The 16,708-nt window shown below is 37.4% G+C and overlaps 1 protein-coding gene across 1 annotated transcript in view; it reads right to left on the bottom strand.

The window, feature by feature from the left end:
• COL25A1 (collagen type XXV alpha 1 chain) overlaps window positions 1-16,708 on the bottom strand; it is a 481,906-nt gene that overhangs the window by 30,353 nt on the left and 434,845 nt on the right. Inside the window, exons 19-25 of the mRNA XM_054591568.1 lie at window positions 12,514-12,576; window positions 8,588-8,656; window positions 7,761-7,805; window positions 6,205-6,249; window positions 5,171-5,248; window positions 808-831; window positions 144-188 (exon numbers count right to left, since the gene is read on the bottom strand). Coding sequence (XP_054447543.1) covers window positions 144-188; window positions 808-831; window positions 5,171-5,248; window positions 6,205-6,249; window positions 7,761-7,805; window positions 8,588-8,656; window positions 12,514-12,576 — 369 coding nt within the window. The remainder of the gene's footprint in view (window positions 1-143; window positions 189-807; window positions 832-5,170; window positions 5,249-6,204; window positions 6,250-7,760; window positions 7,806-8,587; window positions 8,657-12,513; window positions 12,577-16,708) is intronic.

The following is a 16,708-nucleotide window of genomic DNA, read 5'->3' as shown; positions in this document are numbered from 1 at the left end:
TTCTATTCTTACCTCCTGAAGCAATTCTACTGATCTCAGCTTCTCCAGCATTTTGTAGGACTGATTTTCAAAGATATGAATATTTAATATAGAATTCTTTGCACCATACATGGTAAATGAAAACTAGTAAAATAAAAAATAACCTTTGGCCCTTGTAGTCCTTGAGGTCCAGGTGGTCCAGGGGGACCCTAAATCCAGAAAAGACAAAGTTATAAAAAGTACCTAAGTCCATATCTTAAATTTTATGCTTTAAATAATAAGTATACTACACACAGTCCTAATTTATATCATAATCAAATATTCCCCAATATTGATTTGCAACGAGGAAAACTTTCACCGGTTATAGAATTCTAAAAACTACCTAAACTACATATATATGCATAAACATCAACAAACATGTAGGCCAAAATAATAGTGAAGATGCTTCTGAACTGATCTGTAAGACAATGTAAAATTGCTGCCATGTCTCACAGTCAGCTTCTTGGGTTGAATTAGCTTATTAATATTATCTGTGTTTCTAGACATATTTCTCCCCTCCTCTAGAAAGGTTTTGATTTCCAAACACTAAAGAAAAAAGCTACATAATTAAGATAAGGCCAAAGACTTTTAAGAAAAACAACTCTTTTTTTTTTTTTTTTAATGAAGCAAAGTGATTCCACTGGGGCAAATGTATAAAAGGTTATTAATACAAGAAAAACAAAAATCTCAGATAAAAACAACTGCTACATTAGTACATTTATGAGCAGCATGCATCAACATCGAATATGAAGCCCCAAACCACAGAAATCATGCAACAGGAGTTATTACCGTGACAGTTAAGGTGGTGATCCTCTGTTGAGAAAGTGAGTTGATAAAGACAAAGTTACCTATTTTGTGTGCTAAAGTGCAGTAACACATTCTGAAATAATCAATGTTTTGAATACGTTTTGGCAAGACTGATATCTTATAAGGAATTGGCAAGAATCTGAGACCATATTATCCTATCTTCCAATGAATGCAATATATTGTAAAGATTCTTTTAAATATTATTTTTAGAATTTTATTTTTTTAAAAAAATCTATGGATTAAAAAAAGATGTCAAAATTTTAATTCACCTGATTTTTAAAAATTGTGTATAAAATATACACAAGAGGTAATAGTATATATGAGAGATATATATTTTATTTTATATAATAACATAATAATATTATATACAAGAGGTAACCGTTACCTGAGATACTCCACCATTCACAAGAGCTCTGTTCTAGGGTATTTTGATTAGAGAAAACCAAAGTATCTAATTGTGTAAATGATATATTTTTTTCTCTTTTAGTCTATATCCCACGGCATGCATGTGCACACCAATTCTAAAGATAGAAGCTGACATGGGGCTTTATCTAGTTCCTTAATGAAAAGTGCTAGAGTACTGTAACAAAATATATTCTCTGAAAGTATGAATCTCCCAAACATTCGATCCATGAACCATTTCTGTATTAATATTTTCTAGTTTAAGTCTTGTGCTAAATGTTCTATAGGACCTATAACCAATTTATGTAACTGTAGAGGGGAAAACACTCTCCATTAAGGACTCCAGTCTTAACAGAGAAGCATTATCCAATTAATGTAAACTTGTGAATACCTCTTTAACACAATCCCTTTGTTTTCCACTATTCCGTTCAACTTCTGATTCAGGCTGTTGTTGCTCATTTGTTTTTTTCTTTTTAATCATTGTTGTGAAAAATAATCTTAACATTATCTATTGTATTTCAAAAACTTGAGTTTCTAGTGACATGGTGTCATTATTTCTTAGAAAATGAAATGCATCACAAGAGTGGAGGGGGAAGAGGCACCACAGGGGAAAGGAGGGGCAGGGTCAAGTCAAGGAACCTCTAACAGGATCCATGGACAAAAACAGCAGAGGGAGGGACGTGGGCAGGGCAGGGGAGAGGACTGGGGGAAAATGGGGACAACTGTGATGGAACAACAATAAAAAATTTTTCACCAAAAAGCTATGGCAGACTACTGAGATGGAGAAATTCTGTTCACTGATTTCATGAATTCAATAAAGGGAGGCCCCTAAAAAATACAAGAAAATGATATATTTATGCATGTGTATAAATGGTTCAATTTTCTATCGTATGATAAAATCAGTTGTGGTCATTACAGCTTCAGAGAAAACACAAACTGGGGCAAGTTTATAAAAAAAAAATCAAGGCCCAGATTTTTATATCATCATATTTGTGTAAATTAAGATACAATTTACTTTATTCTTATGGGATCCACCTAAAGCAAGAGTTGAATTTATGGTTATGGGAAAGCTACTTCTTCACTGTTATTGGGTGGATGAGACATTATTTTAAAAGTTGTTAGAAAATTATAGAGTAGAAATAATTTCTTTATGATTGCCTTCCAATTACATATTGCAATTTTAACTAGAAAGCAGAATCATAAGACTTTAGAAAGGGAAGGGAGTTTAAAATATGAACTCTCAATAGGTTTTCCATCATGTGTCATATATAATTCATTTTTCACCTAAACACAAAGAGTTTGTATTTTTTTTAATTTAAGGATAACAGCATGTGTTTTGATAAGGTGCTTAATAAAAAATATTATTAATGGTAATTGAACTATCTAACAGACGGAGTTTAAATGATCTTGTTAAATAACTGTATTTGTGAGATTTAAAAATTATAGTGGGCAGGTCCCATCCAGTTAATAGAAGAATGAGTGACAATAAACTAAGCTAATTTCTTAAAACTGAGTTTTTATTGCAATCCTAAAGCACCAGTGTACAGACTCACAGAGACGTCCAAAAGATGTTTGCTCACATTGGATTTCTTATATCTGGTTATTTATTTATTTATTTTTAATGTTTCTTTTATTGATTCTAGAGAGAGGAGACGGGAGGAAGGAAGAGAGAGGGAGAGAAACATTGATGTGAGAGAGAAACACCAATCAGTTGCCTCTCACATGAACCCCGACTGTGGACCAAACCAGCAAACCAGGCTGGGACTCGAACCCGCGACCTTTCATTCTATAGGATGACACCCAGCCAAATGAGCCACACCTGCCCGGGCTCTGGTTCTTCTAAGTTAAAGCTATATAAACTCAACAGGATTCTCTCTTGAAGTTCAGTAATGATTTGAAAACCAGAATGTTGGTCCTGATGAAGAAAGACACACCATTCTCTAGTGAGGCATGATGTGAAATGGGAGGCTGGCATGACTATAAACTGGTTGAAGGCTGGCAGGCTGCTTGGTAATTTATTCCCTGAGATGTTCAGGTGAATTGCATTGTGTTTCATTTCTGACAAAGATGCAAGCTTAAAGTCAGCCGTGATTTACCCTACAGAACAGGTTTAGTTTGAATGGTGTTGAGGAATTTTAAAACGTGAGTAGGAAATGAAGAGATTTTACTGCTAATTGTGGAAATGTAATCACCTTAGATAAGAATAAAAATAAATGGTTATGGCAAATGTTAATGTAAATAATAACTTTTGATAGAGACAACAGTAAAAGTTTTATATTTGTAATGTGATATTTTTATAACTGTAATATAGTCCTATTTATCTAATAATCCTAAACTTTTTGCAGATTTTTTTTTTGGAGGATGCAATAGTGAAATGAAATTGGCAAAACTGAAAATCCATCACTGGTTAGAGAATTAGAAGAATAAATGTCTGCTACTCCCTCTCATTCTAATGGCTAGTTAGTTTAGCTCATTATGGGAAAGGCAGGATTATAGAGCCTTAAAAATCCGATGGAGAAGTTTGAGCTTCATAGAGTAGGTGAGGGGGCCCATTTAGGTTTCTGAGCACACTGAAGCCATTGAAATAGTAAAAAGTAGGAAAGTTAGCCATGGAGTGACAACAGGATGATCAGAAGAGCAAGGAGGCACCCGAGCAGAGGAATTGGTTGAGGGCTTGTTGCAGTGTTAGACCTGAAATAAGAGGAATGTGGACCTAGCTGGGAATGGACAGAATGGAGCAACCTCATCAGATACCTTGAAAAGGGGACAGTAGCGTCTGGTGTGATGTAATAGATGAAGGGCTAAGAATAGTTTAAAAATAACTAAAGTTTCTATTTCAAGAAATTCAAAGACTTATGAATTCCATTAACAGAAATTGGTTAGTTAACAAAGAGAATCACTTGGTAGGTAGGAAAGGTAACCAGTTTAATGTTGTGTCTTGGTGGAAGTTAATAAGGCAATGGTGTAACCATAGAGGAAATTTTCCTAGACAGCTGAAAGTACATGCCAGGTCTGATTTGGCAATGAAAGATTTGGAAGCAGCCATACTGCAGAAGAACATGGAGTGATCGTACCAAGAAAAGACCAGAGACAAGGATGTCAAAAATTAGGGAATGGACAGAGAAATTGAAAATACAAAAATTGAGTGGATCCATCCAAAAAGAAAACTGGAAGAAATGAGAGTAGAGATCAGAGAAACCAGGAAGAAAAGTTTCAAAAGGAAGGTGATTTTGTATAAATGTCACAGATAAGTACAATGTGCTTGGCCTAGAGGTAATTGGTGACTTTTATTGGAGAAGTTCCAGCAGAATAATACAAGCTAGGATGCAGGAATCTGAACATGAAGAGGATAACTAGGATGTAAAGTGATGGAGACATGCCGCACAGTCTATAGTTTTTAGTTAATGGAGGAAAAAGAATTGAATGGTAGCAGTAATAAGAAACACCCATAGAGGACTTACGATGCACCAGGCATTTAGCCATTTACTGCTCATAGCAGCCTGGTGAAGTAGATACTATGCCTGTCCTCATTTTAGAGAAAACTGAGGCACAGAGAAGTAAATTAACTTGCCCTAGGTCATGCATTTAGTTAATAAAAGAGCTGAGATTTGAGCCCAGACAAATTAACTCTAGAACCACAGGGCTTTTTGTTGACTTGCTAGGCTTGCTTTTCAAGCAAGGATTGGTGAAACTAACACAAGGTCTAAACTAGGTAAGACTCTGGAATATCTGAAGGTAGAAGGGAAAGGAAAGACAGAAAGATGTTAGGAAATAAAAGGATAAACTGGGGCAGAAAGAAGGGGGTGGGTTCAGCATAGGGAGAGGGGGTGCTTTGAGCAGTGGAGCCTCTGGGATCCCCAGGATGTGGAAGCGGATGTTTACACACATTACATGGTGCGTATGAATGTCACCGTCTGGGTCAGGGCAGGGAGCAGTCACTTGCCTGCAAGGCTTCGTGGAGGTTGCCATTATAGTCGATGATCTCGGTGGCTCCTTGATCCCCCTTTTGACCAGGTGGACCCTATAAAAAAGCAACCAACATAAAACCATGTGGTTGGGCTAGGACATAGAGGGGACTGTGGCAAAAAACGGAAGTAGCAACTTGCAGCTCTCTTTGACCGTTAATTCCCTACTAAGACACAAATGCATTTTAGAGTACATAAAGCACGTTTGAATTTTGTCTTTATTTCAAAGGATGCAAATCATTTCTAACTTCCTTGTCTATGGTACATTAAACATAAGAAATCTGAATAAAAAAGAGATATGATTCAATCTCTGAAAGTGTTCTCTGAAAATTATAAAATGTTGGCTAATCTGATTTGACTTGCAAACATATATTGGCTTTATTCCATATTTATTAAAGCAACCCCTAACTTTTCTAGCCAACTACAACTCAAAGATTGCTTTCTCGTTAAGGAGATAGAACACTGTTCTTAGGAAATGCCTGGTTTTCCCAACTGGAATAGAATTTTATTAAAATAAAACCGAACAGGGACCACAAAGGAGAATACATGTATTTTTAAGACTTCTATTCTGCTCATTATCTCTGCCACTGAATTTCCATTAGTCATGTCCTAATTCCTTGCCTGTGTTTACAGAAGTCTTTGAAGATACAGGTTATTGCTTTCTATGTAACTGGGTTAACTGAAATATGGAAAATTCTATTAGCTGGATGACTATGGGCTTGTTATCGTTCATTTAGCAGAGAAAAAGTAGATGGAGAGGGTTCTTTAGATCTTATTCTCTTGAGCTTGTTTTAGTTGTGAGAATCTACACACTCATTGTTACCAGTGACTGAAATAAAAAATAATAGGAAAGGGAGGTAATCAGGAATAATTACAGTAGCCTACCTGCAGTGCTATTATTGGGTGTTATTAGTTCAAGTGTCTTGTAAAAAGACACACAGACACATACTTTAAATCTGGGCTTGCAAGGGGGAAGGGGAGGAGCAAAAGCTCAGACAAGAGATGAACTCACCCTTGGTCCCAGGGTTCCAGAGTCTCCTTTGTCGCCACGGTCACCCTTTCACCAGTGAAAAGAGAAAAAGCCTAGTCAGTAGTCAAGCCAGCAGTCTAGGAATATCTCAGATCTAAGGATATATTTAATACCATACAGCAGCATCCTTAGTACAAACTTCCAAAGTTGGAAATCACAACTGGAAGAACAATAACCACCAATATGGCAAATGCTTCTTTAGATAAGAGAGAATCTTGGAACAACAATGTGTATGTTAGCTCTCTTGCTAGGGATCTTCAGAAGCAAAGCAAGTGGTTTCCATGACACCCAGAGTACACTTTTATCTCTCAGACTGAACCATGTTATTGCCTTTATATGAAAAGGTTTGAGTCAAAGGGAAAAAGAGCCAACCATTTTATCTTTCCTCTGAGAAGTAAAGTGTAAATAATTGAGACAGGGAAAGAATGAAGGGCTCATTTTAGGCAGAATAAGAAGGGAAAGGTCACCAGCTAGGTCTTCCTCTGATGATGGGGATTTAAGGAAAAGTCTTCCTGCAGGTACAGGCATTTCAACACTCAGAAGGTGCTGCCGTGGAGAGCAGCTGTCTGGGACTGGTGGGCAGGGCTGAAGGTCCGGGAAGGGCAAACCCAGCTCTCCCTCTTCTTAAATGCAATATGAAAATATCTCCGAAGTTCCATTTATGGTGTTATTACCCCCCCAACTCCCACAGAGACACCGGGAAGAGTCCAAGTCTCATACTGCACGCACATCCCTGTGAACACTTGACAATCTCAGAAGTCTAAACAGAAGTGTTGGAGAAGAGATTTGAACCTGTGTAGATTTGAAGTTTCTTTAAAACAGCCTTAAATTTATTCAGGCCATTTTCTAAATGGAATTAAAAGCATTTTGACATGCCTTTCTATAGATTACTATAAACTGGGAAAGGAGCAATGAGGAGAAGCAGGAAAAGCAGGAAACGGGATTATAGTTTTTCTCCATCCACACTCACCCATAATAATTAAATTTGCTATGGATGGAGAACAATTCCTGCTCTGCTTTCTTCATTTTTACACCAACTTTTTCATGTTATTTATTAGCTAACAGCATCTTAAATAACATGATTCTGTTAAAAGTGCATAGATAATTGCAAACATTATAAAAAACATGGTAAAGGAAAGAATTCAATTGGTGGTAAAATTTTAATGCAATGAAGGGATTCAACTAACTTAAAAGCAAAATATAATTTGAACATCTATCACAAAGGTAGCCACAAAATGAAAAATAAGTTCATTTCATACATAAGTTAAATTAAGTACAGAACTTAATTTTTTCCCAAAGAAACTATTTTTGTGAAACAGATAAAACAACTTTCTTTAAAGAATAATCTGAAGCATAGGAACAGGCAAAAACAAACAGGAGGAAACAAACCAATTGTTCTGAGATATCATCAGAGGGATGAAATTATTGCAATCCCAGTGTACAGAAGAGTTTAATTGAAAACATGATTCTCTGTGGAAATGCCAAAAAAGCACAGCTCTTGAAGGCCTCATGTTACATTAGAGTGCCTGGTTACTGACCTTTGACCCCTTTGGGCCTCTAGCTCCTGATTCACCTTGTTTCCCCTATTATATGAGAACGTGAAGGTGAAAAAGAGAAAAAAAGACAGAGGAGATAAGAACAGAAAAAAGATATTATTAGTGACTCATAAAGATGGAAACACTTTATTTTAACTATCATAATATATGGCTTTATGTACTGTTGGCTATTAAAACACCAAACCCAAGTATCGTCAGGTATCACGGGTTCACTGCCTGGTCTGCCCGCCAGCCTGCAGCCCAATGCCACTGCCGGCTGCCCGCCCCGCCGTGGCCCCGAGGAGCGCTGTGATTAATTCTCATTAGTCTCAACGGTGTCTGCATAAATTTCTTTCTCATCATTTTCTGTGTCTCTAGCAGGGGTTATTAAAATAAAGTGTTACCATATTAGTTTGCAGAAAGTTTAGAGAAATAAAGATTGAACAGTCAAGTAAATCCTTAGTGCTAATATTTTCAAGGTGTTACCATCAAGTTACCATTGAAACTAACACAACCTATACCAACATGTTCTCACTAAGTTTTAATACCCAGTGAGCAATAGTGTGTCAACACCAGTTCCTCCCCCTTTACATTTGGGTGTGTTTTTAAATTTGTTCATCAAAAAGAAGAGAGAAAACTGGGAAAGTTGAATTGTAAAATTCCTTTTGGAAAGAACCAACCGGTGTGCCTTTCAATAAATTATTCTTATATTTCAATAAGTTATTAATGCCTGTTGAGAAATTTTTAGATTTTAGTTTCATGTTCTCAAGCAACGGGCACACCCATGTCCAAACTGAAGAACGCCATTTTCCAGGGTAAGAATAACTGACCTTTGGTCCAGGGGCCCCAGGCTCTCCTCGCTCGCCTCTTCCAGGAGGCCCCGCCTCCCCTCGTTCACCCTGTCACAGATTGTGAAACCGGTAAATGGCAACTGCCCTCTCCACCCCCACCCCCAGCTGGTCCCCGCAGATTAGTAAGTAAGTTGAATGAAATTAAAGAAAGTTGAGAGTTGCCACTTATTTATCATGTACCCAGTGCCGTATTAATCTCAGCATGAATGATCTAATTTAATAAAATGATGGTTCAATGAACTGTTTTATCATTTTCACTTGATAGATAAGGAAGTGAATGGGCAAATGCCTGTCAGACACCTATGCTGGTACATGCAAGACCTTTAAAAGAACGTGATAAGGGCCACGGTGATACCTCAAAACAGAGACATAGTTTTCATTCTGCAGCCACTTTCTAAGCACTGCTGGGATGAAGCACGGCAAAGCGGTCAAGGCTGTGTGATGGTCACATCTTGTCACTTTGCAATGGTTAGGCTACCTAAAATCTTACATCCTGGGCCTTACCCCTGGCTGTTGTTTATCAGTTCTGTGTTTGGGGGCAAGTTAGTTAAGTTCCAAAAGCCTCTGTTTCCTCTGTAAAATATACAAAATTGTAGTACTGGTCTCATAACTTACAAATGTAAAGTGCTCTGCATAGTACAAGACACATAGGTGTTACGGCTTTTACTCTATTCACAGCTCTGTGAAGTACGAACAAGATCACCACTCCCAATGAGCTGGTTATACAGACAAGATCTATATAACAAAATAATTAAGAATTAAAGGTCAACATAAGGCCATAGATGAGCAAAGAGGAAGCCCACGAGTTGGTCTTCAATGGTCCAGACTGGTTCCCTGAAGGTGAGATTGGGTCGTGTTCTGAAGGATGAGTAGGTTGCATTTTATAATTAGTGCTGCTTATGGCTGTGTTATTAATGAGTACAGGAACGGCACAAAACCGTTTAGATGCATTGCCCTATTTAATCTTCAGGGCAGATGAGAAAGGTGTTAGTATTCACAGTCTGCAGACGAGGCACTAAAGTTCAGAGAGGTTAAGTAACTTTCTCAAAGTCATAAAGCTTGAAAAGGAAAAGCTGTAACTTAAAACTGTTTGTGCGTCACTTTTAATTTCTGTATAAATATTTTTGTATGTAATCCTTTGAACATATCTGGTCATTTTCTTAGGGTAAATTTGTAATTGGGGAATTGCTGTGTCTAAAAGTATGAACGTTTTAGAAATTTGCCAAATCACCCTCTGGGAAGACAGAAAGCGGACTGCTTAGCTTCCTGCATGATGGGTAAAACCGTAATCATCAAACAGGTTTTGAATTCAGTCTGGCATTAGCTTGTGTGCAGAAGGAACTGATGCATCTTGGAAAGGAGAAGAAAATAGGATCAGACCTGTGATGGGTGATATAGGGCTTTAAGTTCTGAGATCTTTATCTGTGTCACTCCCACTCTGGGAGGTCTTCATGGTTTTGCAGGGGAGGTGGGATAGAGTAGGGCAGGGATGAAAGAAGACTCAGTAGGTTTCTCAGCATGAACCAAGGAGAGTGGGAAAATGGAGAAGGTGGGAGAAAGGCAAGGGCCTGACTGGGTGCAGGAGATGGAAAAGACGCTCCAGAGGGCTTTCCCAGGGACCAGAGACAGATGCACGTCTGTTGATATATGAAATTTTTACTTTAAAAATGTACCATATTTGGTGTTTCTCTTAATATTTTATAGAAGAATTCTAAAATGGTAACTCTAAGCTTATTTTAGGGAAAAACAAAAACCTTAGACAATCATTTATCTATAATATACCATAGGAGTAGAGTCAGTATGTCTTTACCTAGAATCACTTTAAAAAAAAAAATCACAATGCCCTTAGGTAACTGTTTATCACTTTCTGGATGACATTATTTCTTTACTTCTCTCTCCTCCTACCCACCCTTACACATACTGGAATGGAAGCTTCAGGAGAGTAGAGAGTGTTTTTGCTGCATTTACTCTTCATTCACAAATACTAGAAAAATGTCTGAAAAAACTATTGAATTAATGAATAACCAGGATCACTCAAAGTATTCTAAATTATTGGGAATAACGCCTCGTCTCCTTAGGCTGCTGTGTGTCTCTGCCAGGACTGAGGCAGACCCTGAGGACACAGCAATGCATAAATAGATTTTTAAATGGATTATGCATCTTCCTTCATTATGATTTCACTGTGTTGGGGGTAAAAATGCAGGTTTAATTTATTTTTTTAAATCTGACTTGAATGGTACAAATCTAGATACCTACAAAACTGGGGGTAAGAACTAGTGTTTGGATGCCAGAGATTTTTAAATAATCATGACTTTTCCGTTATGATACCAAATTCATGAAAGCGAGGCAATTTAGCTGGGAAATAAACTTCATGATAATGTTGATAAAATGCATTTCCTATCTACATCCCTTCTTATGGAAATACAAAACAGGGACCTCACATTCTTTACTTTTATTGGGTGTTCAGAGCAGTATCTGTTATAAAAGTATCTGGTCTGTAAAATCAGGCTGGGTTCTTTATGTACAGTAATTAACATTGACTTTATGGCTCTACATCTGGATTTTTTTTTTTTTTGAAACCATGGAATAGTTTTAAAATCAATAAACTAAAGAAGAGATATTTGGAGATAAACACCACTCTCTACTGTCCACAAACATTTGGAGATTAGCTGGCCCAGGCCTGGTTCTCTGAAGACTGGCCAGGTTTCCCTCCTTTGTGCCTATAACCAAGACTGCCTTCCTTCTCGGGGGCCACAAGCCCAGTAGGTACGGCCGTTCTAATATGCGCACAGAACGTTCATTATTCTATCGCTCTCTCCTTATTACACAAAGTGTGTTTCTTGTGTGAATCTGTTCAGGCTAAAACAGGCATTTCTCATATTTTGTTAATAAGCCTGACAGCTCATTATGTGAAAAAGAAATTGCTGGGGAAAAAAAAGCCACTTTGCATACATTCGACAGAGTTTCAGTCCCCCTTGGGCCACACATAGTTTCCATTTACTAGGATTAGAGTTATTTTCTCCTGACCAGAGGGAATGAGGACCCTTCTGTCAGAACAGACCATGAACACATTTCTCCAGCTCCTGGAAATCATCCTGTTTTATTTCTGGCGGATGCAATACACATTGAGGCAAAGGCTGCTATGGTTTAAAATAAAAAAAATGTAGTTTGATCTAATTTTGCCCCTCCTTTGATTCATGAGTCTGTCATGAGGAAAGTTCTATCCTCAGAGCTGTACCTTTTTATGTCTTGCTGGGTAGATAAAAAGAGAACTATAGGCCTGACTGTATCCGTAGCAACATAATTTTTTATTTGCCGGCATATAGATTGTGCTTTTAGGGCCCTCTCTAGGGTTGCCAAGTGGAAGATCATGAGATGGTTTTCATTACAGAATCTTTCTGCAAACGTTTTTCAGGATGGATCTTTTTGAGATGAGGCACTTAGGAATCTATATGACATCAGTACTCCTTGAAATCTAGGGAGTGATGTGGGAATGATAATAATGTTGATTTACAGGTACGTCCTAAAATCGGTGATAAGGGGCAGGAGTTAGTTAATGAGTTCTATCTCTCCTCCTCAGAATCCCCCCACTTTTCCATATGGCCAGGAGGCTAATAGCATCTCATCAATTTTGGAACAATTTGGGGGGACAACTGGAACAACTAATATATTTCACCTTCCTGTTGTTTTGCTTAAGGTTAAAATTAACTTCCTATTACTCTCTGTAATATGGTATCCCTATTAGAAGTGTTAGAATGCGTGATAGGCTGCTTTAGTTCTCTATTAGGCTAAAATATATGGTCACCTAAATAATAAAGTTACCTCCTTTTTCTTGCAACCTAATGGACTAAAAATACATAACAGAAAAGTTCAGAAAGAAAGGAAGGAAAAAAGACTCCACTCACCTTTGTTCCCGGTAGCCCTGGTAAGCCTGGCTCTCCTTGAGGACCCATGAAACCCGGTTCACCCTTTAAAAAAGATGGGCATACGAGATCTTTATCACTTGACAGCAAGTACGTAAAATTAAACCGATTTCCTTCTACTGGGATTTTACTTCTTTGATTGTACACAGCCTTCCTGTTGAGATCCAGCTACTGACTATAAAATTAATCAGAATAGGTTTCGATCAATGAGATGAGCAAAGCTTTGGAGAAGCTTTAGAAGGAGAGGTAGCAAACCAAACATATAAGTGTCTTTATAATTTCCTTCCTCACCTGCTGTCCAGTGCTTCTTACCATTTGCCAAATCCAATTAATTATGTTTGGGTAACCATGGTAGGCAGCCTCAAAAGTAGGCATTAATGATCCCACCACCTGGTATCAGGTCTTTGTGTGATTCCCTCTGCTTGAATGTAGACTGGATTTAATGACTCATATCCAATGAACAGAATTTGGCAGAAATAATGGGATTTCACTCCTGAGACTAAATTATTAAATGATGGTGGCTTCCATCTTGGGGTCTCTCACTTGGATCATTTGCTTTGGGGAAAGCGAGCTGCCATACTGTGAACAGGCCTATGCAGAGGTCCCCATGGTGAGGTATGAGGTAGGCCAGCAACAACATGTGTGAGCTTAGGACTGGACACTCCACTCAAGTGACACCACAGTCCTGTGTGACAGCGTGACTGCGTCCTCACAGGAGACACTGATCCAGAGGCACAAATTCCTGTTTCTCCAAAATTATGAGATAACTGTTTTTTGTTTTAAGTCACTCTAGTTTAAGGGGGTAATAATGATATGCAGCAATAGATACCTGAGCAGTAGCTGTGGCTAGGGAAGAGATTCAGGAATGTTCAGCATGGAAGAAAAAATCTCTTTCCTTGTCCTACCTACAGAACCTCTTCTCCACTGTCTGGAGGAAACCCAGCTGTGGTACAACAAAAAATATATTTGGTCTTGTTTCTGGTTCCTTGCATAGAACTCCTAAAACCCTCTGAATTTCCTGAGTGATAAGAGTAATAGGAGCATCTTTTGTTATTCTTAACAAGCCCCTTTCAAACCTACCTGAGTGTATAAGGTGACTCTTGCTGGGCCCCTAGATAGCTTCAGGACGGGGCCTATGACAAGGAGGTGGAAACTTTCAGCCCTTCCCTGCCTCTCCCTATCTCCAGAGAGGGGAGAAAGGTTGGAGACTGAGTTTAATCACCAGTGGCCAATAATTTCATCCATCGTGCCTACAATGGAACCTTCATAAACACTCCTAAAGAGGCATGGAGAACTTCCAAGCTGGGGAACACATCTCTGTGCTGGTGTGATGATGCATCCCACCTCTATGGGGATAGAGGTTCCAGACCTTAACCTATGTGTCTCTTTATCTGGCTGTACATTTTTATCTTTTATAAAAATCTTTAATATTAAGTATGGCCTTTTCTTGAGTTCTCTGAATAGTTCTAACAAATTATCCAACTTGAGTAGGGTTGGGAATGGTGGTTATGAGTACTGTCAAATTTGTAGTTAAGTCACACAGAAGTGCAGGTGGTAACCAAGGGACAAAGTACCTGTGATTCATGCCAGAAAGGAGGGCAGTCTTGTGGGGCTGAGCCCTTAAACTAGTAGAGTCTGACGCTAACTCCAAGGAGTTAGTGTGACAACAGGACTGAATTGTAAGGCACACAGTTGGTGTCTGAGAATGAGAGTTGGATAATCAGTGTTGGAAAAAGCACATATTTGGTGTCAGGAAATACTTCATACCAGTGTTCATAGTTTCTTAAATTTCCATAAAGTTTTATTTTCTTTTTCAAAACCTGAGTTCAAATGTAAGACGATATAATTTCCTAAAATCTATGATGAAGTTTTAAAGCAAAAAATGTATTGCCCTGTTTCCATATTTTATTTCCTCCCTTCCTCCCTCCCCTCCCTTTCCTTCCTTTCCCTTCCTTTCTTCCTTCCCTCCTTCCTTTCTTTTCCTTCCTTCCTTCCTTCCCTCCTTCCCTCCTTTCTTCTTTCCGTTCCCTCCCTCCCTTCGTCCCTTCGTCCCTCCCTCCCTCCCTCCCTTCCTCCCTCCTTTCCTTCCTTCCTTCTTTCCTCTATTGGATTATTTCTACAATAGTTGCCAATGTTTATACATTTGATTTTTGATAAGGTAGTGACATTTTAACATTTGTTTTGGTACTGGGAGTTGAGTCTTTAAAAACATGATATATCATGGACAAAACCAAAGGGGAAGAGCTGAGGAAGGGAAGGAAGGAGGGGGCAAGGGAAAGTGGTGGGGGGTAGGCAGAGACAAATGTATTTGAAAAAATAAAAACATTAGAATTAAAAAATAAAAAAATAAAAACATGATATAAAATCTTGGGTATTGGGTGAGCAGCAAACTGATATCACCACCACAAAATTTATCATATTGATATAGAACTCAAATAGATTTATTTCTGGCTCTGATGTTCATGGTACTGATTTGAGAAAGAAACAAGGTAGAGAAGAACTAATGCTTTAGGTTATTTTTTTGTGGAATTTCTACAACTTTATCCTACCTGTTCCCATATCCTTACACATGTTGGAAAGGAGAATCTGAACAAATAATTTTGGGTGGATCTCTTAATGGTCTAAAATGAAAACCAACTATATTCAGAGAAATCATGATGACTATTCTACTTCTTATAAAAGAGTTTAACTTGTTATTTTAAACAAAAGAAATCATAAGGAATAGATTTATTTACAAGTAAGGTATTTTTTTCCAATAAAATTATATATACATATGTATATAAATATTCCCTCTCCACTCTCAATAAAAAAAGTTGTATAAAGTCAATGTGTATCATTAGTAATGACTTACTGTCATAGAAATATAATGCAAGTTAATAGGTTGAAAGTTTACATGTAGACAAGACTCTTGCACATCTTCAAGTAGAAACAAAACGATCTCACTTTTTAGCAAAGCAAGTAGAAGCACTATTAAAGTACACTAATAAGAGAGAAGAAAAGAGCAAATGTTGCAAACATGTATTTCTTATTCATGTTAGTGCTTAGTTTATAAAAGATGAAGCATGCAGTTTCATAGTTCACAAATAAATAAATAAGGCTTTGTGATCTCAGTTGCTAGAGAGAAGTATTTTTCGTCATTTTTAGAAAACAGAACATATATTAAATTCTCCTGAGTAAATGTATAAAAAGTTCTTTTCAACAGAATTGTTAGAGGAAAAAATTTAAGAAAGCATCTACCATATCCATACACTATTTTTTAAAATTTATTCAAGGACAGAATAGCATACTTAACTTTAGGATCACAGACTTACATTTATTTAATTCCAGAGTTTCAGTGACTTTAGAGACATTAGCTCCCTCCTTTCTATGAGGAGGAATTAATTATTGGTCTATTCTTTGTCTCAGGCTTGAAAGACTATTACCGAGGTAAGACAAAAATATGTCTACTCACGGTCCTGATTGAGCTGGTTGGACTGTTTCTCACCTTCCTAAGCTTATAGTTCATTAGTTTACAGAGTAGGAAAAGTTCATCAATATGGCTGCAGATTCCACATGTCACCTAACCTTTAAAAAAACTACCACTTGTAGAGATTGGGGTAGTATCAAAGAAGAATACTTGTAATTTTATGAAAAGCCTTTATTAAAATAATCTTCCCTTGTCCAATTGCATATCTGTATAAGACTGGTATTCCTTTATACACTTTAACCAAAACAACAAATTGCAACAGATAGAATGCAGAAGCAGATATGCGAATTCAGCTATTTTCTATTAAGCTAGACTACAGAGATTTGCATAGAATAAAAAAATAACAATGTCACTTTTCTTGGTTTTTTTGGAAGATTCAGCTATAGCTCATAAAACATGTTAATTAACACATAATCAGTTTTTTAAATTTCTGAATTTTAATTTCTAATACAGAAATATAAATACATATAACCTACATAAACAAAAACTCTCTCAATACTAATTTGTAAGTATAAAGAGGTTTTGAAACCAAAATGTTTGGGAACTGTAGGTACAAAGTTACAGAATTGAGTTAAAGCCTGACTTTGGAAGCTGGACTTTGATCTGCCAAATAACAGGAGATTCTGGCATTGTTAGAGGTGGCTTAGTTAAGACATCATAAGATAATGCAAGCAAAGTATCTAGCACTGTCTCTAGAATAAAGTAAGTGAA

This window comes from Pteronotus mesoamericanus, unplaced genomic scaffold (assembly GCF_021234165.1).
Source record: "Pteronotus mesoamericanus isolate MK-2021 breed Mesoamerican mustached bat unplaced genomic scaffold, CSHL_Meso_final scaffold_232, whole genome shotgun sequence".
In the NCBI taxonomy this organism is placed as follows: domain Eukaryota; kingdom Metazoa; phylum Chordata; class Mammalia; order Chiroptera; family Mormoopidae; genus Pteronotus; species Pteronotus mesoamericanus.
The sequence above is the reverse complement of the archived record's forward strand: the minus strand, read 5'-3'. Positions and strand labels throughout refer to the sequence as shown.